General features: G+C 50.0%; 1 protein-coding gene across 3 annotated transcripts in view; it reads right to left on the reverse strand.

Annotated features, from left to right (window-relative positions):
- Positions 1 to 20391, reverse strand: part of PLEKHM3 (pleckstrin homology domain containing M3) — a 131616-nt gene that overhangs the window by 98830 nt on the left and 12395 nt on the right. For 2 of the 3 annotated variants that reach the window (XM_038766591.1, XM_038766590.1), the window contains exons 2-4: positions 18499 to 18555; positions 16987 to 17848; positions 11722 to 12660 (exon numbers count right to left, since the gene is read on the reverse strand). In XM_038766591.1, the coding sequence (XP_038622519.1) occupies positions 11722 to 12660; positions 16987 to 17593 (1546 nt within the window). In that variant the 5' untranslated portion in view covers positions 17594 to 17848; positions 18499 to 18555. The remainder of the gene's footprint in view (positions 1 to 11721; positions 12661 to 16986; positions 17849 to 18498; positions 18556 to 20391) is intronic. The other variant, XM_038766592.1, reaches the window with a different exon arrangement.

Consider the following 20391-nt stretch of genomic DNA (forward strand, 5'->3'; position numbering starts at 1 on the left):
GCACCTTATCAAAGTGCTTGCCCTGTCCCTTCTTCTCTCTGACCGCCATTTTCAGCTGTTCGCTTTCCAGTGGCTTTTCCGCAACTGCTTTCAAACATGCTCATGTCTCCCCAATCCTAAAAAAAAAAAACACCCTCCCTTGACCCCAAAAGCCTCTTCTCCATCCGAATCCATAAGCTTTAAAGAACTCAATCACTCAATCACCTTACCCTCCACTACCTCACCTGATTGCTCTCCTATTACAACCCAATGAGCACACTCTTCTAATGCCAACCTATTCCCCGAACCTCCACCTCATCTATCTTGTCGCCGACATCTCTCCCACACCCTGCCTCAGGCCCAGAACGCCCTCCTTCTTCACATCCGACGGACACTCACTGTTCCCACCTTCAAAACCTCAGAGCCCTCATTTCCTCTTTCTTTTTTCTAAATGGTATTTGTTAAACACTTACTATGTGCCAGGCACCGTTCGAAGCGCTGGGATAGATACAAAGTAATCAGGTTGGACACAGTCCACGTCCCACGTGGGGTTCACAGTCTGGATCAACATTTTACAAATGAGGTAACTGAGGTCCAGAAAAGTGATGTGACTTGCCCAAGGTTCCACAGCAGACAGTGGAAGAGCGGGACTTATGTTCATATCTGTAATTTATTGATATTAATATCTGTCCCCCTCTAGACACAAAAGCAGCATGGCATAGTGGATAGAGTACGGGCCTGGGAATCAGGAGGTCATGGGTTCTAATCCCGGATCGCCACGTGTCTGCTGTGTGACCTTGGGCAAGTCACTTCACTTCTCTGTGCCTCAGGTACCTCAACTGTAAACTGGGGATTGAGACTGTAAGTCCCATGTGGGACAGGGACTGTGTCCACCCTGATTACACTGAATCTACGCCAGCGCTTAGAACAGTGCCTGGCACATAGTAAGCACTTAACAAATGCCATTATTATTATTATTATTATTAGACGGTAACTGGCGGGCAGGGAGCTTGCTCTGCCCACTGTAAGTGCTCAACAAATATGACTGATTGACTAATTGACTGAGTGAATCAACCATTCACGGGAGAGCATTGAACTAGGCTTCTGGGAGTATTCATTCAAAGTACAAGATACAGTGCCTGCCTGCCAGGGACTTTCAAGATAGTGGGATCACTCCAAACACTTCCTATGTTCTTTTCCATAAGTAAATAATAATAACAATAATAATAATAATAGTGGTATTTGTTAAGTCTACAATGTGAGAAGCTCTGCACTAAGTGTGTGGTCTGACTTTTCACTAGACCACATTCGTTCTCAATTAATCAACTAATCAATGATATTTACTGAGTGCTTAATCCTGTGCAGAGCACGCTATATTAATCAGTCAGCCAATCATATTTATCGAGCGCCTACCGTGTGCAGAGCACCGCAGTAAGCACTTGGGAGAGGATATTACAACAATATACCATGCACATTAGGGTGTTTGGGGGAGTTATTAAGTGGGGAGAAGGGATCCCTTCCCACCAGGAGCACTGAAATCTGCCATCCCTGTGGGTTCTCCTTCAATTCCCTACTGTTCACGTTGTGGCCTGTATGGATACAAATGTCAGCAAGTCACTCCCACCGGTAAAAAAAAAAGAGTTCGGGCCTTCCGAATCCCTGGAACCCACCCGGACAGTAGCTTTCCCAGCCCTGAGCCCTCCAGTTTTCCACTCACATGATAGTGTCCCCATGCTGCCTTTCCGTTTCCCAAAGCCTGACTCGCCTCGCTGGCTCTCCCAAGCCCTCACCAGTCTCCATTCCCTCTTTCCCCTTCACTAACCTTCCTGCTAGGAAATCTTACGTTGCACTAGGAAAGGAGCTTAAAGTTTTGGGCCTCTTTCATCATGAGCTCTTCCAATTCGAAACCACTATTCTGAAAAATGACTGTTCAAGTGTTGCCCTGGACTATGGTGCCCCAACTTCAGCTCCTACAAACTTCAGCTCCTACAACTCCAACGAGTCCTGGGAATCAATCCAAAGAATAATAATAACAATAATAATGGCATTTATTAAGTGCTTACTATGTGCAAAGCACTGTTCTAAGTGCTGGAGGGACACAAGGTGATCAAGTGGCATAATAATAATAGAATAATAATAATAATAATAATGTTGGCATTTGTTAAGCACTTACTTTGTGCCAAGCACTGTTCTAAGTGCTGGGGTAAATAAAAGGTAATCAGGTTGTCCCACGTGGGGCTCACAGTCTTCATCCCCCTTTTACAGATGAGGTAACTGAGGCACAGAGAAGTTAAGTGACTTGCCCAAGGTCACACAGCAGACAAGTGGCAGAGTCGGGAAAGAAGAACTGGGACAGCTTAAGGCTCCCTGGTTTTACATCCTTCTTCGTCTCCGGCTTATCCTTAATGATCACTGACATTCACTCTTTTCCTTTGTGGTTTTTGGAAGAAGCTGTTCAGGGGACGCCTGACCTCACAACTTGAGGTGGCCAAAGGTCCAAAGCCCTTAAAGCATATCATCTTGCCCCCAAGTCATTCACTCATTCATTCAATCGTATTTCAATCGTATCTAGTCGCCAGCTGGTTGCGGGCAGGGAGCAGGTCTACCAATTCTGTACTCTCCCAAGTGCTTAGTTCAGTGCTCTGCACACAGTAAGCACTCAATAAATACGATTGATCCACTGGTAGAGAGGCTGAGGGGTGAGAGGAGCTCCCAGCCTGACCCCAGAGTCTAAGGAAGATGAGAGAAAACCACTGGCTCGAGACCTCAGCCTACCCATAAGGGGTGGAAGTTGAATTTCACAGCTTGGCTCCACTTTAAACTCTCTCTGGTGGCCAAGGGGTTGGAGCAAATGGCGAGGGCCACCTGGTCTGGCCTTTCCTGCCCCACCCCATCCTGCCCAGAGAGCTGAGGGAGAGGAGAAAGTCAAGCAAATACCTACCTTCAGAAGCAGTGTAGCCTAGTGGAAAAAGCACAGGTTTGGGAGCCAGATTCATTCGTTCAATCGTATTTATTGAGCGCTTACTGTGTGCAGAGCACTGTACTAAGCCAGATGATCTGGGTTCTAATCCGGACCCCGTCACTTACTTTTTTTAAAATTTGGTTTAATGTTATTTGTTACTTACTGTGTGCCAGGCACTGCACTAAGTGCTAGGATAGATTCAAACTAATCAGTTTGGATGCAGTCCCTGTTCCACCTGGGGTTTCCAGTCTTAATCTTGGGAAGCAGCACGGCTTAGTGAAAAGAGCCCGGGCTTGGGAGTCAGAGGTCATGGGTTCTAATCCCTGCTCCACCACTTATCAGCTGTGTGCCCTTGGTCAAGACACTTAACTTCTCTGTGCCTCAGTTACCTCATCTGTAAAATGGGGATTCAGTCTGTGAGCCCTACGTGGGACAACCTGATTACCTTGTATCAAATGAGGGACCTGAGGCCCAGAGAAGTGAAGTGACTTGCCAAGGTCACACAGCAGGCAAGTGGAAAAGCCAGGCCTGGGCTCCCACTTTGTGGGATCCCTGTTCTCCCTCCTACTTAGATGGTGAGACCCATTTGGAAAAAAGACTGTGTCTGACCTGACTAATATTGAATCCATACAGTGCTCAGGCTTAACAAATACTCCAATTATCCTTGTTGATATTACACTGTCTAATGCCGCTGTCTAATTACGCTGTCTTGGTAGAGGAGCTGTCCACCTCTACCAAGCCCGATTCTCCTCTCAAGGATTGAGTCTTTCCAGGGCCCAGCTGTAGGAAGGTATGTGGGGTCTCACCACCCCAACTCTGTCACTGGGAATGTCAGGGTTCCTAAGAAGTTAAGGAAAGGTGGGGCCAAAAGACTCCTTCCATGGAACAAGTCGCTCAGCTACTGGTTCTCATCAGCAGAAAGTGTTTTCCTCGACCCGCCTCTTCCCATTTTTTTAATGGCATTTGTTAAGCGATTACTTTGTGCCAGGCACCGTTCTAAGCGCTGGGTTAGATCCAAGGTCATCAGGTGGGACACAATCTGTGTCCCATCTGGGGCTCACATCTAATCCCCATTTCACAGATGAGATAACTGAGGCCAAGTGAAGTGACTTGCCCAAGTTCACACTGCAGACCAGTGGCAGAACTGGGATTAGAACCTAGATCCTTCTGATTCCCAGGACCATGCTCCATCCCCTAGGCCACACTGCTTCTCTTTGTACCTCTACACATCTTTCCTACTGTCTTCCCGGCCTGATGGGAAGGCCATATGCCAGGCCACCATGATCCGAACCTACCACCAACCAAAAACCGGAGCAACAGGCCGGTGACTAGTGGGGTGATTTCCTGAGAAGGGGAGGGTCCACTGGATCTTCCCGGAGGGGGCCAAGGCAGGTCAAGGGTGGGTTGTCTAATCTCATGTCTACCCACGTATTCAATCCATCACTAAATCCCGTGAGTTCCACTTTCACGGCGTTGCCAAAATCCGCTCTTTCCTCTCCATCCAAAGTGCTTCCATGTTAATCCAATCACTTATCCTATCCGGCCTTGATTACTGAATCAGCCTCCTTGCTGACCTCCCTGCCTCCTGTCTCTCCTCACTCTAGTCCATACTTCACTCTGCTGCCCGGATCATTTTTCTAAACAACACTCAGGCCAGGTTTCCTCAAGAAATTCCGGTGGTTGCCAACCCACGTCTGCATCAAATAAAGACTCCTCACCATTGGCTTTAAAACATTGTCACCTCATCCCCTTCTACTTCACCTTGCTACTCTCCTACCTACTACAACCCAGCCCGCACACTTCACTCTTCTAACGCCAACCTTTTTTTTTAAATGGCATTTATTAAGCACTTACTATGTGCAAAGCACTGTTCTTCTAACTGTACCTCGATCTCGTCTATCTCGCCACCGACCTATAGTCTGGAATGTCCTCTTCCTCACAACCGACAATTACTATCCCCCCTTTTAAAGACATATTATAGGCACATCTCCTCCAAGGGGACTTCCCTGAATAAGCCCACCTTTCCTCTTCTCTCACTCCCTTCAGCGTCACCCTGACTTGCTCTCTTTATTAATTCCCCCTTCCCAGCCCCACAGCACTTATGTACATATCTGTAATTTATTTCTGTCCATTAATGTCTGTCTCCCCCAACTCCAGAGTGAACGCTCGTTGTGGGCAGGGAATATGTCTGATTACTGTTATACTGTACTCTCCCAAGCCCTTAGTACAGTGTTCTGCACATAGTAAGCGCTCACTAAATCCGAGTGACTGACTGACCGGTAAACCTTCACCTTACGGGCTTCCCATCTTCACCCCCGACTAACACCTGTTCCAGGGAAGTCAGGACACTACTTTGGGTGTGTGGGGGGGGTCCGTTGTGCCCTTTATTTGAAAATCCAGCGCATGCCACGGCCCTGCCCAGCCGCCACTCTGGCCTCTCCCTCCATCCCTCCGCCGGGCACATCTCCCGCTGCTGCTCAGTCCCCCAAGGATCCGGCTAGGGCGGGCAGGTGGGCAGAATGGGGACAACTTATTAAAAGCAACACCACACAACTGGAATTCCATGCTCCCTGCTTGTGAATGTCAGCTGGGAGCAGGCCTTTGGGTAAAGATGGAAGGAAGGGGCGATGGGAAGGAGAGGGTAAGAAGAGGGAAGAGGCTAGGCCGAGCCACACAGTACAACTCAAACACAAATGAAATGAGGCATACACATACACATACATACACACTCACACACTCTCTCGGTCTCACAAAGGAAAGAAAAAAAGCTGCTTTGGCCAGGTCCTCCCAACAGACTTCTTTATCAGGGGTTCATTGTCAATCAATTAGCGGAGACAGCAGGGGTCCGCAGGGTGAGGAGGTAGAGAGCAAGGGGAACAATGGGTCACCCTGTTGTATTACTATTTAATCACTTTTACTAAATAAATAGAGCAGCCCCGAGGTGCTGTCACGTCAAGGGAATTTATAACCAAAAAAAAAAAAAAAAAAAACCAACTTCATTTTTCACTGGTCATTCCTCTCTATCCCGGAGGACAAGGGAGGGTTATTACTGTAGCCTTAAGTTCTATCTTTGTGTTTCTGCCTTTGATTCCCACTCAGACCCTGCCACTTTCTGGCACTAATTTGTCAGGCTGAACAAAGAGGGGATTTGTACCTCTTGTAAGGTCTCAATTAGGAATGGCTTCTGCTGGATTATGTGCCATTCAGACAGAACACAATGACAGTAATTACAGGAATTTGCACTAAATGGCTGAAGAATTCACGGCAAAATTCCCCTCCCTTCTCTCCCCACACCAGCTCCGCTTCAGTTTACCCTTCCCCACAGTTAGTAGAGGTAGGGGGGAGAGTTAAAAAAACCCTGGAGGCTTAAAAACCACTAGCAATAGGGTTTGGGTGAATCTGCAGAGACCACCTGGCCTTAACAGTAATAGGGTCCATAGAGCAATGGTATTCACTGAGCGCTTACTATGTGCACAGCACTGTTCTAAGTGCTTGGGAGAGCACAGTTCAGCAGAATTAGTAGACACATTCCCTGCCCATAATGAGCTAACAGTCTAGAGGGGGTGAGAGACAGTAAAACGAAGAAATAGGTGATTTATAATAAATAATTTAAAGATATGTCCCTAAGGGCTGTGGGCTGGGGCAAATATCAAATGTCCAAAGGTCAGAGAACCAAATGCATAGAGGATGACATCTGTTCCACCATGGAGAAGCAGCATGGCTCAGTGGAAAGAACCCGGGCTTGGGAGTCAGAGGTCATGGGTTCTAATCCCTGCTCCGCCACTTGTCAGATGTGTGACTTTGGGCGAGTCACTTAACTTCTCTGTGCCTCAGTTACCTCATCTGTAAAATGGGGATTGAGACCGTGAGCCCCACATGGAACAACCTGATCACCTTTTACCCTCCCCCAGTGCTTAGAACAGTGCTTCACACATAGTAAGCATTTAACAAATACCATTATCATTATTATTATTATTATTATCTTGAAATGGAAGACGCCACCCTGTCGGCTGAAAACTTGGGGCACCTCTCAAACCTGGGGATGCAGCCTTAGAGGAACCTGCAGCCCACCTCTGATCAAACCCATCACATAACGGGGCCTCATGACTTTTAGGAAGCTCCAGAAACAAATATTTTTGGATCGCTGACAAATCCTCTCTAGGTATTCTCCCGATTTATTTATTGAGTAGTAGTAGTAGTAGAAGCAGCACTACTTAACAGTGGCAGGTAGTCAGTAGTAACATCTATTGAGCGCCCACTTGGTTCGGTGCTTCAATCATATTTATTGAGCGTTTACTGTGTGCAGAGCACTGTACTAAGCGCTGTACTAGGTGCTTGGAAAGTACAGAATGGTTAAGTGACTCATTCCCTGCTCACCAGAAGCTTGCTCTCTAACAGGTGCCAAGCACTGTTCTTGATATAATAATAATAATAATAATAATAATAATAATAATAACAATGGCATTTGTTAAGTGCTTACTATGTATGAAGCACTATTCTAAGCGCTGGGGGGATACAAGGTGATCAGGTTGCCCCACAAGGGGCTCACAGTCTTAATCCCCATTTTACAGGTGAGGTAACTGAGGCCCAGAGAAGTTAAGTGACTTGCCCAAAGTCACACAGCTGACAACTGGAGGAGCCGGAATTTGAACCCATGACCTCTGACTCCAAAACCCGTCCTCTTTCCACTGAGCCACACTGCTTCTCTATAAGATAAAGCGATACAGCACTCCATCAGTTTATCCCCTCCTACCTCACCTCGCTGCTCTCCTACTAAATCCCAGCCCAGTTTGCTCCTCTAATGCCTGCCTATTGTAACTCCATCTTGTTTATCTCTCCACCAATCTCTCCCCCACATCAATCAATCAATCAATCATATTTATTGAGCGCTTACTGTGTGCACAGCACTGTACTTAGCGCTTGGGAAGTACAAGTTGGCAACATACAGAGACAGTCCCTACCCAACAGTGGGCTCACAGTCTAAAAGGGGGAGACAGAGAACAAAACCAAGCATACTAACAAAACAAAATAAATAGAATAGATATGTACAAGTAAAATAAATAAATAGAGTAACAGATATGTACAAACATATATACAGGTGCTGTGGGGAAGGGAAGGAGGTAAGACGGTGGGGATGGAGAGGGGGACGAGGGGGACAGGAAGGAGGGGGCTCAGTCTGGGAAGGCTTCCTGGAGGAGGTGAGCTCTCAGTAGGGCCTTGAAGGGAGGAAGAGAACTAGCTTGGTGGATGTGGGGAGGGAGGCCATTCCAGGCCAGGGGGAGGAAGTGGGCCGGGGGTCGACGGTGGGACAGGCGAGAACGAGGCACGGTGAGGAGATTAGCGGCAGAGGAGCGGAGGGTGCGGGCTGGGCTGGAGAAGGAGAGAAGGGAGGTGAGGTAGGAGGGGGCGAGGTGATGGACAACCTTGGCTTGGAACACCCTCCCTCTTCATATCCGACAGATCATCAATCGTATTTATTGAGCACTTACTGTGTGCAGAGCACTGTACTAAGCGCTTGGGAAGTACAAATGATTACTCTCCCCACCTTTAAAGCCTTACTGAAGGCACACCTCTTCCAAGAGGTCTTCCCTGATTAAGCCGCCCCCTTTCCTCTTCTCCCTCCCTTCTGTGTCACCCTCCCACTTGGATTTACACCCTTTATTTACCTTTCCCTAAGCCCCACGGCACTTATGTACAGATCCGTAATATATTTATTTTTATTAACGCCTGTCTCCACCTTTATTCATTCATTCAATCGTATTTATTGAGCACTTACTGTGTCTAGAACACTGCACTAAGTGCTTGGGAAGTACAAGTTGGCAACATATAGAGACGGTCCCTACCCAACAGTGGGCTCACAGTCGAGAAGGGGGACTTCTACACTACAAGCTCGTCGCAGAGAGGGAACATGTCTACGAGATCTGTTGTACTGTACTCTCCCAACATACGCTCTGCATGCAGAAAGCGTTCAATAAATACGACCGATTGATCGATAATCTGATCGGACACAGTCCCTGCCCCATGTGGGGCTTACAGTCTATGAAGTAGGGAGAGCAGGGATCTTATCCCCATTTTACAGGTGAGGAAATGGACGATCAGAGAGGTTAGGTGATTTGCCCCAGGTCACCCAAAGGGGAAGGGCAGGAGTTGGGCTAGGCCCCACTGCCTGCCCATTACCCAGATAAGTTTAAAGGCCAGTAAAGATGATGCGCAAATCGAATGCAGCCCTGTGGGGCGGTGGGGTTGGCACACACATCATCATGGGCATGGGCCCAGAGCACGGGTGTACAAGAAATTCTACGCACCTCATCAAAAACACCCAGAGACCAATGGCAGCAAAAGAAGAAATGGACAATCACCCTGAATGTTTTCAAACTGGAATTCCAGGGCAGCCAGAAGGCATGAACTCAGGAAGAGATATTCGAAAAGGAATAAGAAAACTTTCAATGATTCCCCCACCTCCCCCTCTTCATCGGAGGGGAAACAGGCCCCCAAACAAATAAGCCATCTGCCACTTCTCTGAGCCCCGGTACAGGAAACGGGCCTCTCCACGGAACCCGACTGGCTGAAATTGAATTTAACATTTCACAGGACAGAGGAAAAGGACAGGAAAAAGAGAAAACGGAACAACAGTTTAGAATACTGGTGTCGGGGCAATTCAGACACTAAGCTAAGGCACCGGATCGCTCTCGTCCCAAAAGCAGCGGGGAGAGATTGCTTCATATTAACGAGTCCAAAAAACCATGACTAAAATTTCGCGGGGTAAACAGTGAACGGCAGGGAAAGCAGTGAAGAGTCGGCCGATCTGCCAAGTTCTTTTGGCTATTGTAATCTTTGTGGGGGATTAGCTTCCAAAGTTCCAGCTGCCCTGGGATGCCATCCTTTAAAGCGGGGAAATTCCCTTTTGCCTGTCTGCCCCCTGCAGGAGAGAGCCCGTCCCTGACTGCTCTAGGAATCCAGGATCCAGAATATTCCAGGATCCAGACTAGGAGCCGAGAGTTGAGGGAAGTGGCATCCTGGGCCCGCCCACTCCTGGAAACCAGCCCTTTCCCACAGGAAAAGGGTCTACATCTTCCTCCCTTTAGGCCACTCAGAGAATTAATTCATCCAATAATTAGATGGCATTTTTTTTATCCAATCAGAAAATGACCCCAGGAAACAAAGCGAGCACACCTGCCGGGCCAATTCTGAGAGGAAATGCGGCATTCAGCCGGGCAGCGCCTGCCTCCTCGGAAGGGTGAATCCCTGGCTCGGGGCTTTGGCGGCCTTCGGGGTCTCACCAGCTCTTCTTTCATTCATTCAATCGTATTTATTGAGTACTTACTGTGTGCAGAGCAGAAAGCGCTTGGGAAGTACAAGTTGGAAGTACCTCCTCCTCCCTCCCTCGTCCCCTCTCGTTAGCTAGAAGAGGGCAGGGTCACTGGCTGAGCCACCACGACCCACTGATCCTGCAGAGGCCCTCCTTCTACAAGGGGATCCGTTGGTTCGCCTCACCTGCCCTATCGACGCCCAGAGGTGTGGCGAGACCGATGTAAAAGGGGCAACCCGAACAACTCCAAAGTTCGGCTCTTCCCCAGACTCAGGGAAAACCGATCACAATGAATCACTGCCCAGATCATCCTACAATATCGTTCAGGACATTTTACCCTCCTCCTCTTAAACCTCCAGTGGTTGTCCATCCACCCCTGTATCAAATTTCCTCACCATTGGCTTTAAAGCCCTCCATCACCTTGCCCCCTCCTTCTAGAACCCAGCCTATACGCTTCGCTCCTCTACTGCCAATCTTCTCACTGTGCCCCAATCTCACCTGTCTTACCACCGACCCCTGGCCCACATCCTGCCTCTGGCCTGGAAAACCCTCCCTCCTCAAATCCCACAGACGATTACTCTCCCTTCCCTTCAAAGCCTTATTGAAGGCACATCTCCTCCAAGAGGCCTTTCCAGTCTAAGCCCCACTTTTCCTCATCTCCCACTTCCTTCTGCTTGTTTCCTTTGCTCTCTCCCCTCCCAGCCCCACAGCACTTACATACATTTCTGTAATTTTACTTATTTGTAGTGATGTCTATCTATTCCGCTCTATGCTGTGAGCTCGTTGTGGGCAGAGAATGTCACTATTGCTGTATTTTCCCAAGAGCTTAGTACAGTGCTCTGCACAAAGTAAGCGCTTAATAAATGACTGAATGAATGAATGAAAGGTGGTGAAAATCTGTTTCCCACCTCCTCCAGGATGGAAACCTAGCGAAAAGAACTTGCCCTCACCCCACCCACTTTCTTCATCAATGAACCAAAGTAAATAATAATAATCGTGGTATTTGTTAAGCGCTTACTGTGTGCCAGGCAATTTATAAGTGCTGGGGTAGATACAAGCAAAAAAGGTTGGGCATAGTCCCCGTCCCCACATGGGGTTAACTGCCTTAATCCCCATTTTACAGATAAGGTAAATGAGGCACAGAGAAATGAAGTGACTTGCCCAAAGTCACACAGCGGACAAGTGGCAGAGCCGGGAGCTGGTTCACCGCCTCGGCTTCAAGTAGCGCTTAGACGGCTCTAACATCTTCCTGGTCCTGGTCCTAGCTGTGTCTCAGTTTCCCCGCCCCGGGAAAATTAAGCAGATTCCGCCTCGCGTCATCCCGGGGAGGGTCAATCGATCTGCCACCCTCTGAACCCTGAGCCGTTCAGAGGATGGTTCCCGCCATTCCGTCGCCAACCCCGCTTCCCGCCCGGCCTCTGTCGTCCCTGGGGGTGGAACGGGAGACCCGCCCAAGGCCCCCGCCGCTTACCGGCACATTTGAAGCTCTGGGCGGTGAGTCCTCGTTCCAGAGAGAGCGTGGTCAGGATGCTGAGGAAGCTGGTGGTCACCGACTCCCGCTTGCCCTTCCTCAGCCCGGGCCCGTCCAGCTGCTCCCGGGGCCGGTTCCGGAGCGTCACCCGGAAGTCCGGACCCGAGCCCCGGGCGGCGTTGGCGGCGGCTTTCAAGGCCTCCATCCACTCGTGCGCCTGCTGACGCGTCTCCGCCCGCAGGCGGAGGACATCCTGGGGGAAGATGGCCTGGAAGCAGGAGTCCCGGTCATCCAGGGGGTCGGGCTGCACGGCCAGGCAGGCGGCGACATCGTAGCTCAGCAGCGGGGCCTCGTCCGGCCCGCCGGGCCGAAATGCCAGGAGGCGCGTCCCGCTCAGCACAAACGTGGACGCCTGCCAGTTGTTCTGGTCTGTCAGCCGGTACAGCGTCCCCGACTTGAGGACGTCCTGGAGCTCTCGCCAGCTGCCCGAGGGGGCCGTGGGCCTTGGGAGATCGGCGCTGGTCCCCGGAGCCCTTGGGATCCAGGAGGTGGGGTCGCCGTTCCGGAGGAATGCCGGCGAGTCCTCCGGCTCATCCCGCTGGCTCCCGTAGGCCAGGACGGCCCCGCGGGCACCAGCCCAGAGCTTCTGGCCCCAATCCAGGGCCTCGCCCGGGGACTCGGCCCGCAGCTGCAGCTGGGAATCGTCAGCCAGGACGGCATCCACCACCCGGGTCTCCAGGTGACCCCAGACCGTGACGCTCTGGAAATGGGCCAGCGGGTAGGTGGCGGAGGGATTCTGATTGCCGCCGCAGTCGAGGCGGTACAAGGCCAGCTGGAATGGGGAGAGTTCAGCGTAACAGCTCTGCCAGTAACTGTCGTGGTCTTTTCTGACGTCCAGGTAACCTTTTTTCAGAATGTTGGGGAATGTGTCTTTGTGGTCTGGAAGAAACGGAATGAGAGTGTCATTGGCTCTGAAAGGTGGGGCTGGGGGGGACGCTAAGCCTGGCCACGCTTTACCTCCTCCTGTTTTCACCCTGGGAGCAGAGGAGTCGAGCGATCCTGTCCCGCTAACTGGGCCTGGGGGAGCCTTGGCTTCCTGATCAGCAGCAGGGAAGGGGAAGGCCCGGTAGCAGCTCTCCATCCAGCGTCCTGAGGAGTGCGGGAAGACGGCCCTCCGGACATGGAGGGTGCCAGCCAAAGATGCACCTCTCCAAACCCCCAGGGCCCCACAAAACCAAAGCGAACTGGGGTGTTTGAGTTGACGAATCACGGGCACCCCTCCCCACCCTCTGCTCCCTCAGTGCTTACGTTCATATCTGTAATTTAATATCCATCTCCTCTTATAGACAGTAAGTTCAGTTTGGTCAGGGAATGTGTCTACCGACTCTTCTGTACAGTGCTTAGTACAGTGCTCTGCCCAGGGACCGTGCTTTGGGAATATCACTGATTGACTGACATGTAAACCGTCCCTGCCCTGGGCTGGCTCGGATTTCTTTCTCCTAGTTTTCCAAATAGGGAAGAGGCTGCACTTTGGAGATAGCTGCAAGTAAACGTGAGTGCACAGGGGAGGTCCTTTTGGAGGAGTCTGGTCTAGTAGAGTACAGGGCTGGGAGTCAGAGGACCTGGGTTCTAATCCTGGCTCTGCCACTTGCCTGCCATATGACCTTGGGGAAGTCACTTCACTTCCTCGGGCCTCAGTTACCTCCTCTGCAAAACGGGAATTAAGACTGTAAGTCCCAGGTGGGACGTGGACTGTGTCCAACCTGATTAGCTTGTATCTACCCTGGCTCTCAGTATTATGCTTGGCACATAGTAAAAGCTTACCAAATGCCGTCATCATTATTATTATTATTATTACTAAGCATACTATATGTATTCATGAGTGCTATGGGAGGGAATAACTACACAAACACAAAAGTGTCAGAGAAAGCAACAACTTGATGTGCTTTGGAGTGCCAGAAGGTCACTGGGGAAGGCTTATCGGGGAAAGCTTGTTGGAGTGTTAGGAGGACTAAGCACATGAGGAAGGGAGGGGAAAGGAAAGAGTATTGTGGCCTAGTGGAAAGAGCAAGGCCTAAGAATTGGGGACCTGGGTGCTCATCCTGGCTCTATTTGCCTGCTCTATAATCTTGGGCAAGTCACCTCACTTGCCTGTGCCTCAGTTTCCTCATCTGTAAAAGGGGGATTTAATACCTGCTCTTCCCCCCTTAGACTGTGAGTCCCATGTGGGACAGAGACTGTATCCACCTTCATTATCCTGTATCTACCCCCAGAGCTTACTATGGTGCTTGGCATAGGGTAAGTGCTTAACAAATACCCCGATGATTAGCTTCAGGCCAGAGGAATAGCATGAGAGGGGGAATGGAGGCAGGAGAGTCAAAGGTGAGGTACAGCTGGTAGAGTAGCTTGGGAGGAATGAAGACACAAAGCTGAGCAGTTGGAGGTGAAGACAGCTGACGTAATTTGGGGAGAGTCAGGGCAGATCCTCAAAGCTTATCGTGAGGGGGGTTTTGCTTGAAGTGGAAGGAAATGGGAAGAGGGAGAAAGGTTGGAGAAAGGGGGAGATGTGAGAAGAGTGGGTCAAGAAGATGATCCACGTAGCAGTGTATAGTAGAGGCTAATAATAATAATTATGGTATTTGTATCAGGCACTGCACTAAGCGCTGGGGTGGATATAAGCAAATCAAGTTGCCCCCATTTTTACAGACGAGGGAACTGAGGTGCAGAGAAGTGAAGTGACTTGCCCAGCGTCACCCAGCAGACAAGTAGCAGAGCTGGAATTTGAACCCAGGTCTTTCTGATGGACATCGACACAAATAAATAAATTACAGACATGTACGTAAGTGCTGCGGGCCTGGGAGTGGGGGAAAACAGGAGACACCTGTCCTCCCTCTTCCTTACACTCTGACCTATTTATAGTGTATCTACCCCAGTGCTTAGCACAGTGCTAGGCATGTAGTAAGGAATTATATACCACAATTATTCATCTTATTAGGAAGAAGTGGCCTGGTTTACCAGGAGCCTGACTGTGAGAGTTGAAACCCAGTGAGGAGAGAAGGAGGACACTAAAAATCCCAAGGCTTCTGGGACCGGGAGAATGGCAGCGTCTTCCACAAACAGGGGAAAGTTGAGGGGGAGGAGTGCATTTAGGAGAGAAAAATGGTAAGTTTAAGGTGTCAGTGGGTCATCCCAGTGGAGATGTCCTGTTGGCAAGAGGAAACGAGGAGCCTAGGTTAGTCGAGAGGTCAGGGCAGGAGAGGTAGATTTGAGGAGTGTCCGCAGAGAGGTAACTACTGAAGCCACCTGAAGAGATGAGCTCAGTTGAACACATTCTCAGGCAAAAATAATAATAATAATAATAATTGTATTTGTTAAGCTCTTACTATGTACCAAGCACTGTTCTAAACGCTGGGATAGATACAAGGTAAGCTGGTTGTCCCATGTGGGGCTCACAGTCTTAAACCCCATTTTACAGATGAGGTAACTAAGGCTCAGAGAAGCAAAGTGACTTGCCCAAAGTCACACAGCTGACAGGTGGCGGAGCCGAGACTAGAACCCACGACCTCTGACTCCCAAGCCTGTCCTCTTTCCACTAAGCCACATTGCTTCTCAATAACAAGCATCAAGCCAAGGAAGGTGTAAAGGCCTTCAGAGAACAATTCTTAATAAGACTTATGAGAAAGATTCAAGGCTTTAGGACTGTTTGATTAACTGTTCTAAAATGTTGCATCCTTGTGATCTCCAGGTTTCAGCAGAAGTACCTGTGCCTGAAATTCTTTCGCATGTAGGATCCTCCCGACTTCTCCTCTCCCCTCCATTTGGAGCCAGAGTGAAAGGAGAAGAGCAACAGTGGTTTACGGGGTTGAGAAAATTGCGAATGCCGTTTTGGGCAGGGAATGTGTCTGCTAATTCTGTTGAACTGTACTCTCCCAAGAGCTTAGTACAGTACTCTGCGCATACTAAGCATTCAGTAAATACCATTGATTGATTAAGAACTACCTCATGAACTTCTCTTGTTTGTTCCCAAAGCAATGAGAAGCAGCATGGCTTGGTGGAAAAAGCATGGGCTTGGGAGTCAGAGGTCCTAGGTTCTAATCCTGGCTCCACCACTGATCAGCTGTGTGACTTTGGGCAAGTCACTTAACTTCTCTGAGCCTCAGTTACCTCATCTGTAAAATGGGGATTAAGACTGTGAGCCCCCCATGGGACAACCTGATCACCTTGTATCCCCCTGAGTGCTTAGAACAGTGCTTCGCATGTAGTAAGCACTTAACAAATGCCATTATTATTATTATTGTTATTAAACCCCTACATGGAGCCCATCTCCACACAACTAGGTGGGGGAAATGATGACCGACGAGAAGGTCCATCTCTGCCTTACTTTTGAAAAGGAATTTGCAGATTTAAAAGCTAAGGTGAGAGGAGACTGGGGGTTTGGATGTGAGGAAGGGTGTAGGTGTGATAAGGGAAGCGCACACTCCCGCTCCTCTGCCGCTAATCTCCTCACTGTGCCTCATTCTCACCTGTCCCATCCACGTCCTACCTCTGGCCTGGAACGCCCTCCCACCTCATATCTGCCAAACTAATTCCCTTCCCCCCTTCGAAGCCCTACTGAGACCTCACCTCCTCCAGGAGGTCTTCCCAGACTGGGCCCCCATTTTCCTCTGCTCATCCTCTTCTCCCCATCACCCTTACTCCCTCCTTCTGCTCTACCCACTTCCCCACCCCACAATACTTGTGTATATTTTACATACTTATTATTCTCTTTATTTTATTAATATGTATATATCTATAATTCTGTTTATCTATTTTGATGCTATTGATGCCCGTTTACTTGTTTTGTTTTGTTATTTGTCTCCCCCTTCTAGACTGTGAGCCCATTGTTGGGTAGGGACCGTCTCTACATGTTGTCAACTTGGACTTCCCCAGCACTTAGTGCTCTGCACACAGTAAGCGCTCAATAAATATGACTGAACGAATGAATGAATCTAGGAAAGAGGGTGAGAAATAGGTTAACCATCACATCGGAGAGGCGGTGCCCTTTTTTTGATGGGAATTGGAGCCGGGGCATTGGTCAGGAAAGGAATTTTCCGCTGCTCATCCTCTTGCCCCTTTGCTTAGTGGTGGAAACGGGATTGGGGGAGAATGGACCAGGGCCTCGAACGGGAGGTCAACCAAGGTCAATCCAGGGGGGTATTTTGGGCCACCCACTGGAGGAAAGTTTCCAACGCGTCCGCCGAGAAGGAACGTCATGCCGGCACCTACCGGTGTTTCCCTGGGCGTCCTCTCTCTTCCTCAGCGACGGAGAGAAGAATGGTGACCTGTTGGTGGGAGCCCCCTGATTATATGGCCTCTGCAGGGGTGTCTCTCTGAGGATCCCACCCCAGTCCACCCGGGTGACGTCGGACCGTGAGCGGACGTGTCCCGGTTTGAAAGGGGCCGGCTCCTCCCTGGTCATCAGCACGTCATTCACTGAATGAGGCCTGTCCTTCCGGCGCTGACCGATGCTGAAGAAGTTGAAGGCGGGCGTTTCCTTCCGCTCCATCCAGGAGAGGAGATCTGGCGCCGTTCCCCTGGGGATTCCCGGCTGCTCTTTGGCCGGGAAAGCATTCTGAGTTTTGCTTTCAAAGAGTCCGTTCTGGCGGGGTTCCCAGACGAGGCCGCTCTGGCCCCAGGTGACAGGGGTCCCGACAGAGCCACCCTCGTCCGCTATCCCGTTGAGTCCGCCCCGTCCGACCAACTCTGGGACTTCCTGAATTCCATACACCGCCTCCTGCTGCACGGCTTTTTCGAGCTTCGTCTCAAAACAACTGAAGAAATCCTCCGTGACTTCCAACGCTGGGCTGATGTCGTCCACTTCCAAGGCTTCCATCTCGCCCGTCGCCAAGAGCCCCGGGCTCCCAAGCCGAGAGGGATGTCTACGAGCCGGGGGCGACTCGGGAAGGGGAGGTTCTGAACTGACCGGGGTGACACACGGGGCTGGGAGGGAGATCCCAACGGCCAAATCCCTTCCCGTCGCGGAAGAGGTGAATCGCTCCCGGGGGATGACTCTTCGTCACATCTCTTGGAAAGTGTGTCCGAAGGCTTCAGTTTCTCATCGGAGCAGTGCCACGCGGACCCCGGTTTCCTGGAAGAGAATCAACAGTATTTTATTTGTCATTTTCCATTTGCCTAAAAGCCGCCGGGGGAGCCCCCAGTCAACTGCTCTCCAACTTCCCCTCACTCACATCAGAAACGACCTAGACACCACTTCCTCCTTCTGCCCCATCTCCTCCCCGGGATCCCCGCCCACCTCCCGCTCAAAGGGGAACATGGCCGAGAGGCCGTCTATCATCTGGGGGACTTGTGGGTCTCTCCGGAACCTTGGCCAGAGCAGGGCGAGCCTGAGTTTTGTTGTGGGCAGGAAATGTGCCCGTTTTTTGCTATATTGTACTCTTCCAAATGCTCAGTACAGTGCTCTGCACACAGTAAGCACTCAATAAATACAACTGAAGGAAGAGAAGCGGTAGATTGCATCAGCCAAGGAAAGATTGTGAGCGCTCTAAGGAGAAGAGTGCTGGGCCGCGTTTGGCTTGTGCATTACTGCCATCCAAACAGAGTCAGAATCAGTGACTGAGGCCAGGCCTGAGGTAGCCTAGAGGCCAAAGAATCAGGAAGCATTCCCCAAACCTTGGGAGCCCCTGTTCAGCGAGGGCCCCGGGGTGCTGATCAACTCTGACAGGATTCCGGATGGCCCCACTGAGACTGCACCTCCACAGGCTCGGGATTCCCACGCACCTTCTTGGGAAAGGTGAGAGGGTTTTCAGATCTCAAACGAAACAGAGGCTGAAGTACCTGAGGAAAAAGGAATGACAAGCCTGTTGTAATTTCAACCCCGAGAAAGAAAGGCGGAGAAACAAAGTTCTCGCGGAAAGAAAGGGGGGAGAATGAATGTCTCATGGAAAGAAAGGGGAGGAAATGAAGTTCTCGTGGACTTCGGGTTTGCGGCCGAATGCCAAAAACCGCTAGGCCTCTGCGATTCTCTCGGTTATAAGAGCAGCTGGAGAACACAGGGCCGGCATAGTGGGTCATTACGTCATCTCCAAAGAGGGGCCCGTGGAGTTCTGCGTTCTTCGAAAATGAGGCCACAGTCTGTGAAGTTTTCTTGTGAGAGTCCCACCTTGATTCTCCTGCCCGGGAGATCACCCTCCAAAAAGCCCCATTCTCAGCTTCTGTGAGGGCTAGGGAGAACCGCGCCTCAGGACCGCAAGGGGTTTCGGGGTACAGGCTGACTCTTTGTCCCAAGAGGGCGGAAAATAATTTGGTTGGGCGGCTCAGCGGACACAGCCAATTTGCACCACTCGGGCCCCAGAGCGGGTTGGCCCAAATTCTCTGCTTCGTCCGTCTATGCTGACCGGATAATGACCGAATCACCACTTCTGACTTTACGCACAGGCACGGCAGCACACAACCACACAACTAAGAGAAGAGGCCCAGACAGCCAGCCCTGAACCCTAGGAAAACAGAGCCATATGGAAATTGGCAGGCACCTTCCTTTCCTCTCGCCCCATTCACGTGCTTTCATTTCTTTTCTTTTCACTTAAGATGGTTCACTTTGGCTACAGGGTTTTTCGGGAATTAGGGAGCATCAGTTAGACAAGACAGCTTGTTGTGGGCAGGGAATATGTCTTCCAACTGTTATTGCTATTGTATTGTACTTTCCTAAGCACTTAGTACAGTTTTCTTCACACAGTAAGGACTCAATAAATACCACTCATTAACTGATGAGTCTGTCTGGAGAGGGAGCATATCCCAGTGTCAGAAGAAAGTTTCTGTGCATGCCCACAACACTGGACACAGTGACCCCTAAAACCTACATTCTCCATAATATGGAGTTCGTTAAGAAAGCAACCCTAGCTAATGCTACAGAACGGGCTGTACTGTTTTCCCTTTCCAACCACACAAGGGGTCAAGCTCTGAATGTAATAATGATAATGGTACTTGTTAAGCGCTTAAACATGTGCCAAGCACTGTTCTAAGCGCTGGGTTAAAATTAATCAGGTTGTACACAGTCTTTGTCCTGCAAGGGGCTCACAGTCTTCCCAGTTTACAGATGAGGGAACTGAGGCCCAGAGATAAGTGACTTGCCTAAGGTCACAGAGCGGACATGTGGTGGAGTCGGAATTAGAACTCAGGTCCTTCTGATTCCCAAGCCCATGCTTCATCTACTAATGGGAAAACTAAAAGCTTAAAAAGCTTGCTCCAGAGCGAAATTCAAGAGGATGTGTGACTCTCTCCAAGCCCTGCTAAAAGGAAAAAAAGGCATTCCAAAATCGATTAATATAATACTATTCAAGTTACGAGGAAAATCACATTAAACAGTTCCTCTACATATAGAGACTCTTCTTTGAACCAAAGGGCAAGTCGACAGTGAATATATCAAAATAAAAACAGAGGACTTGCACAATTTGCGGTACCAGAAGCTCTGTGCTAGGTACGGGGGACTTTGCCCGTGAGATGCTCTGGACAATCACAGGGCTGGCGAGTGATGGACAGCGTGGCTAGCTGGAAGGGACGGGTGCTGAGATGCCCGGCACCAGGGAAGTTGCAGTTACTCAAAGTAGTCTGAAAAATGGTGGTCGACAAGAGAAGCACCGTGGCCTAGTTGATGGGGCACAGATCTGGGAATCA

The sequence above is a fragment of the Tachyglossus aculeatus genome, chromosome 25 (assembly GCF_015852505.1).
Source record: "Tachyglossus aculeatus isolate mTacAcu1 chromosome 25, mTacAcu1.pri, whole genome shotgun sequence".
Taxonomy (NCBI): Eukaryota; Metazoa; Chordata; class Mammalia; order Monotremata; family Tachyglossidae; genus Tachyglossus; species Tachyglossus aculeatus.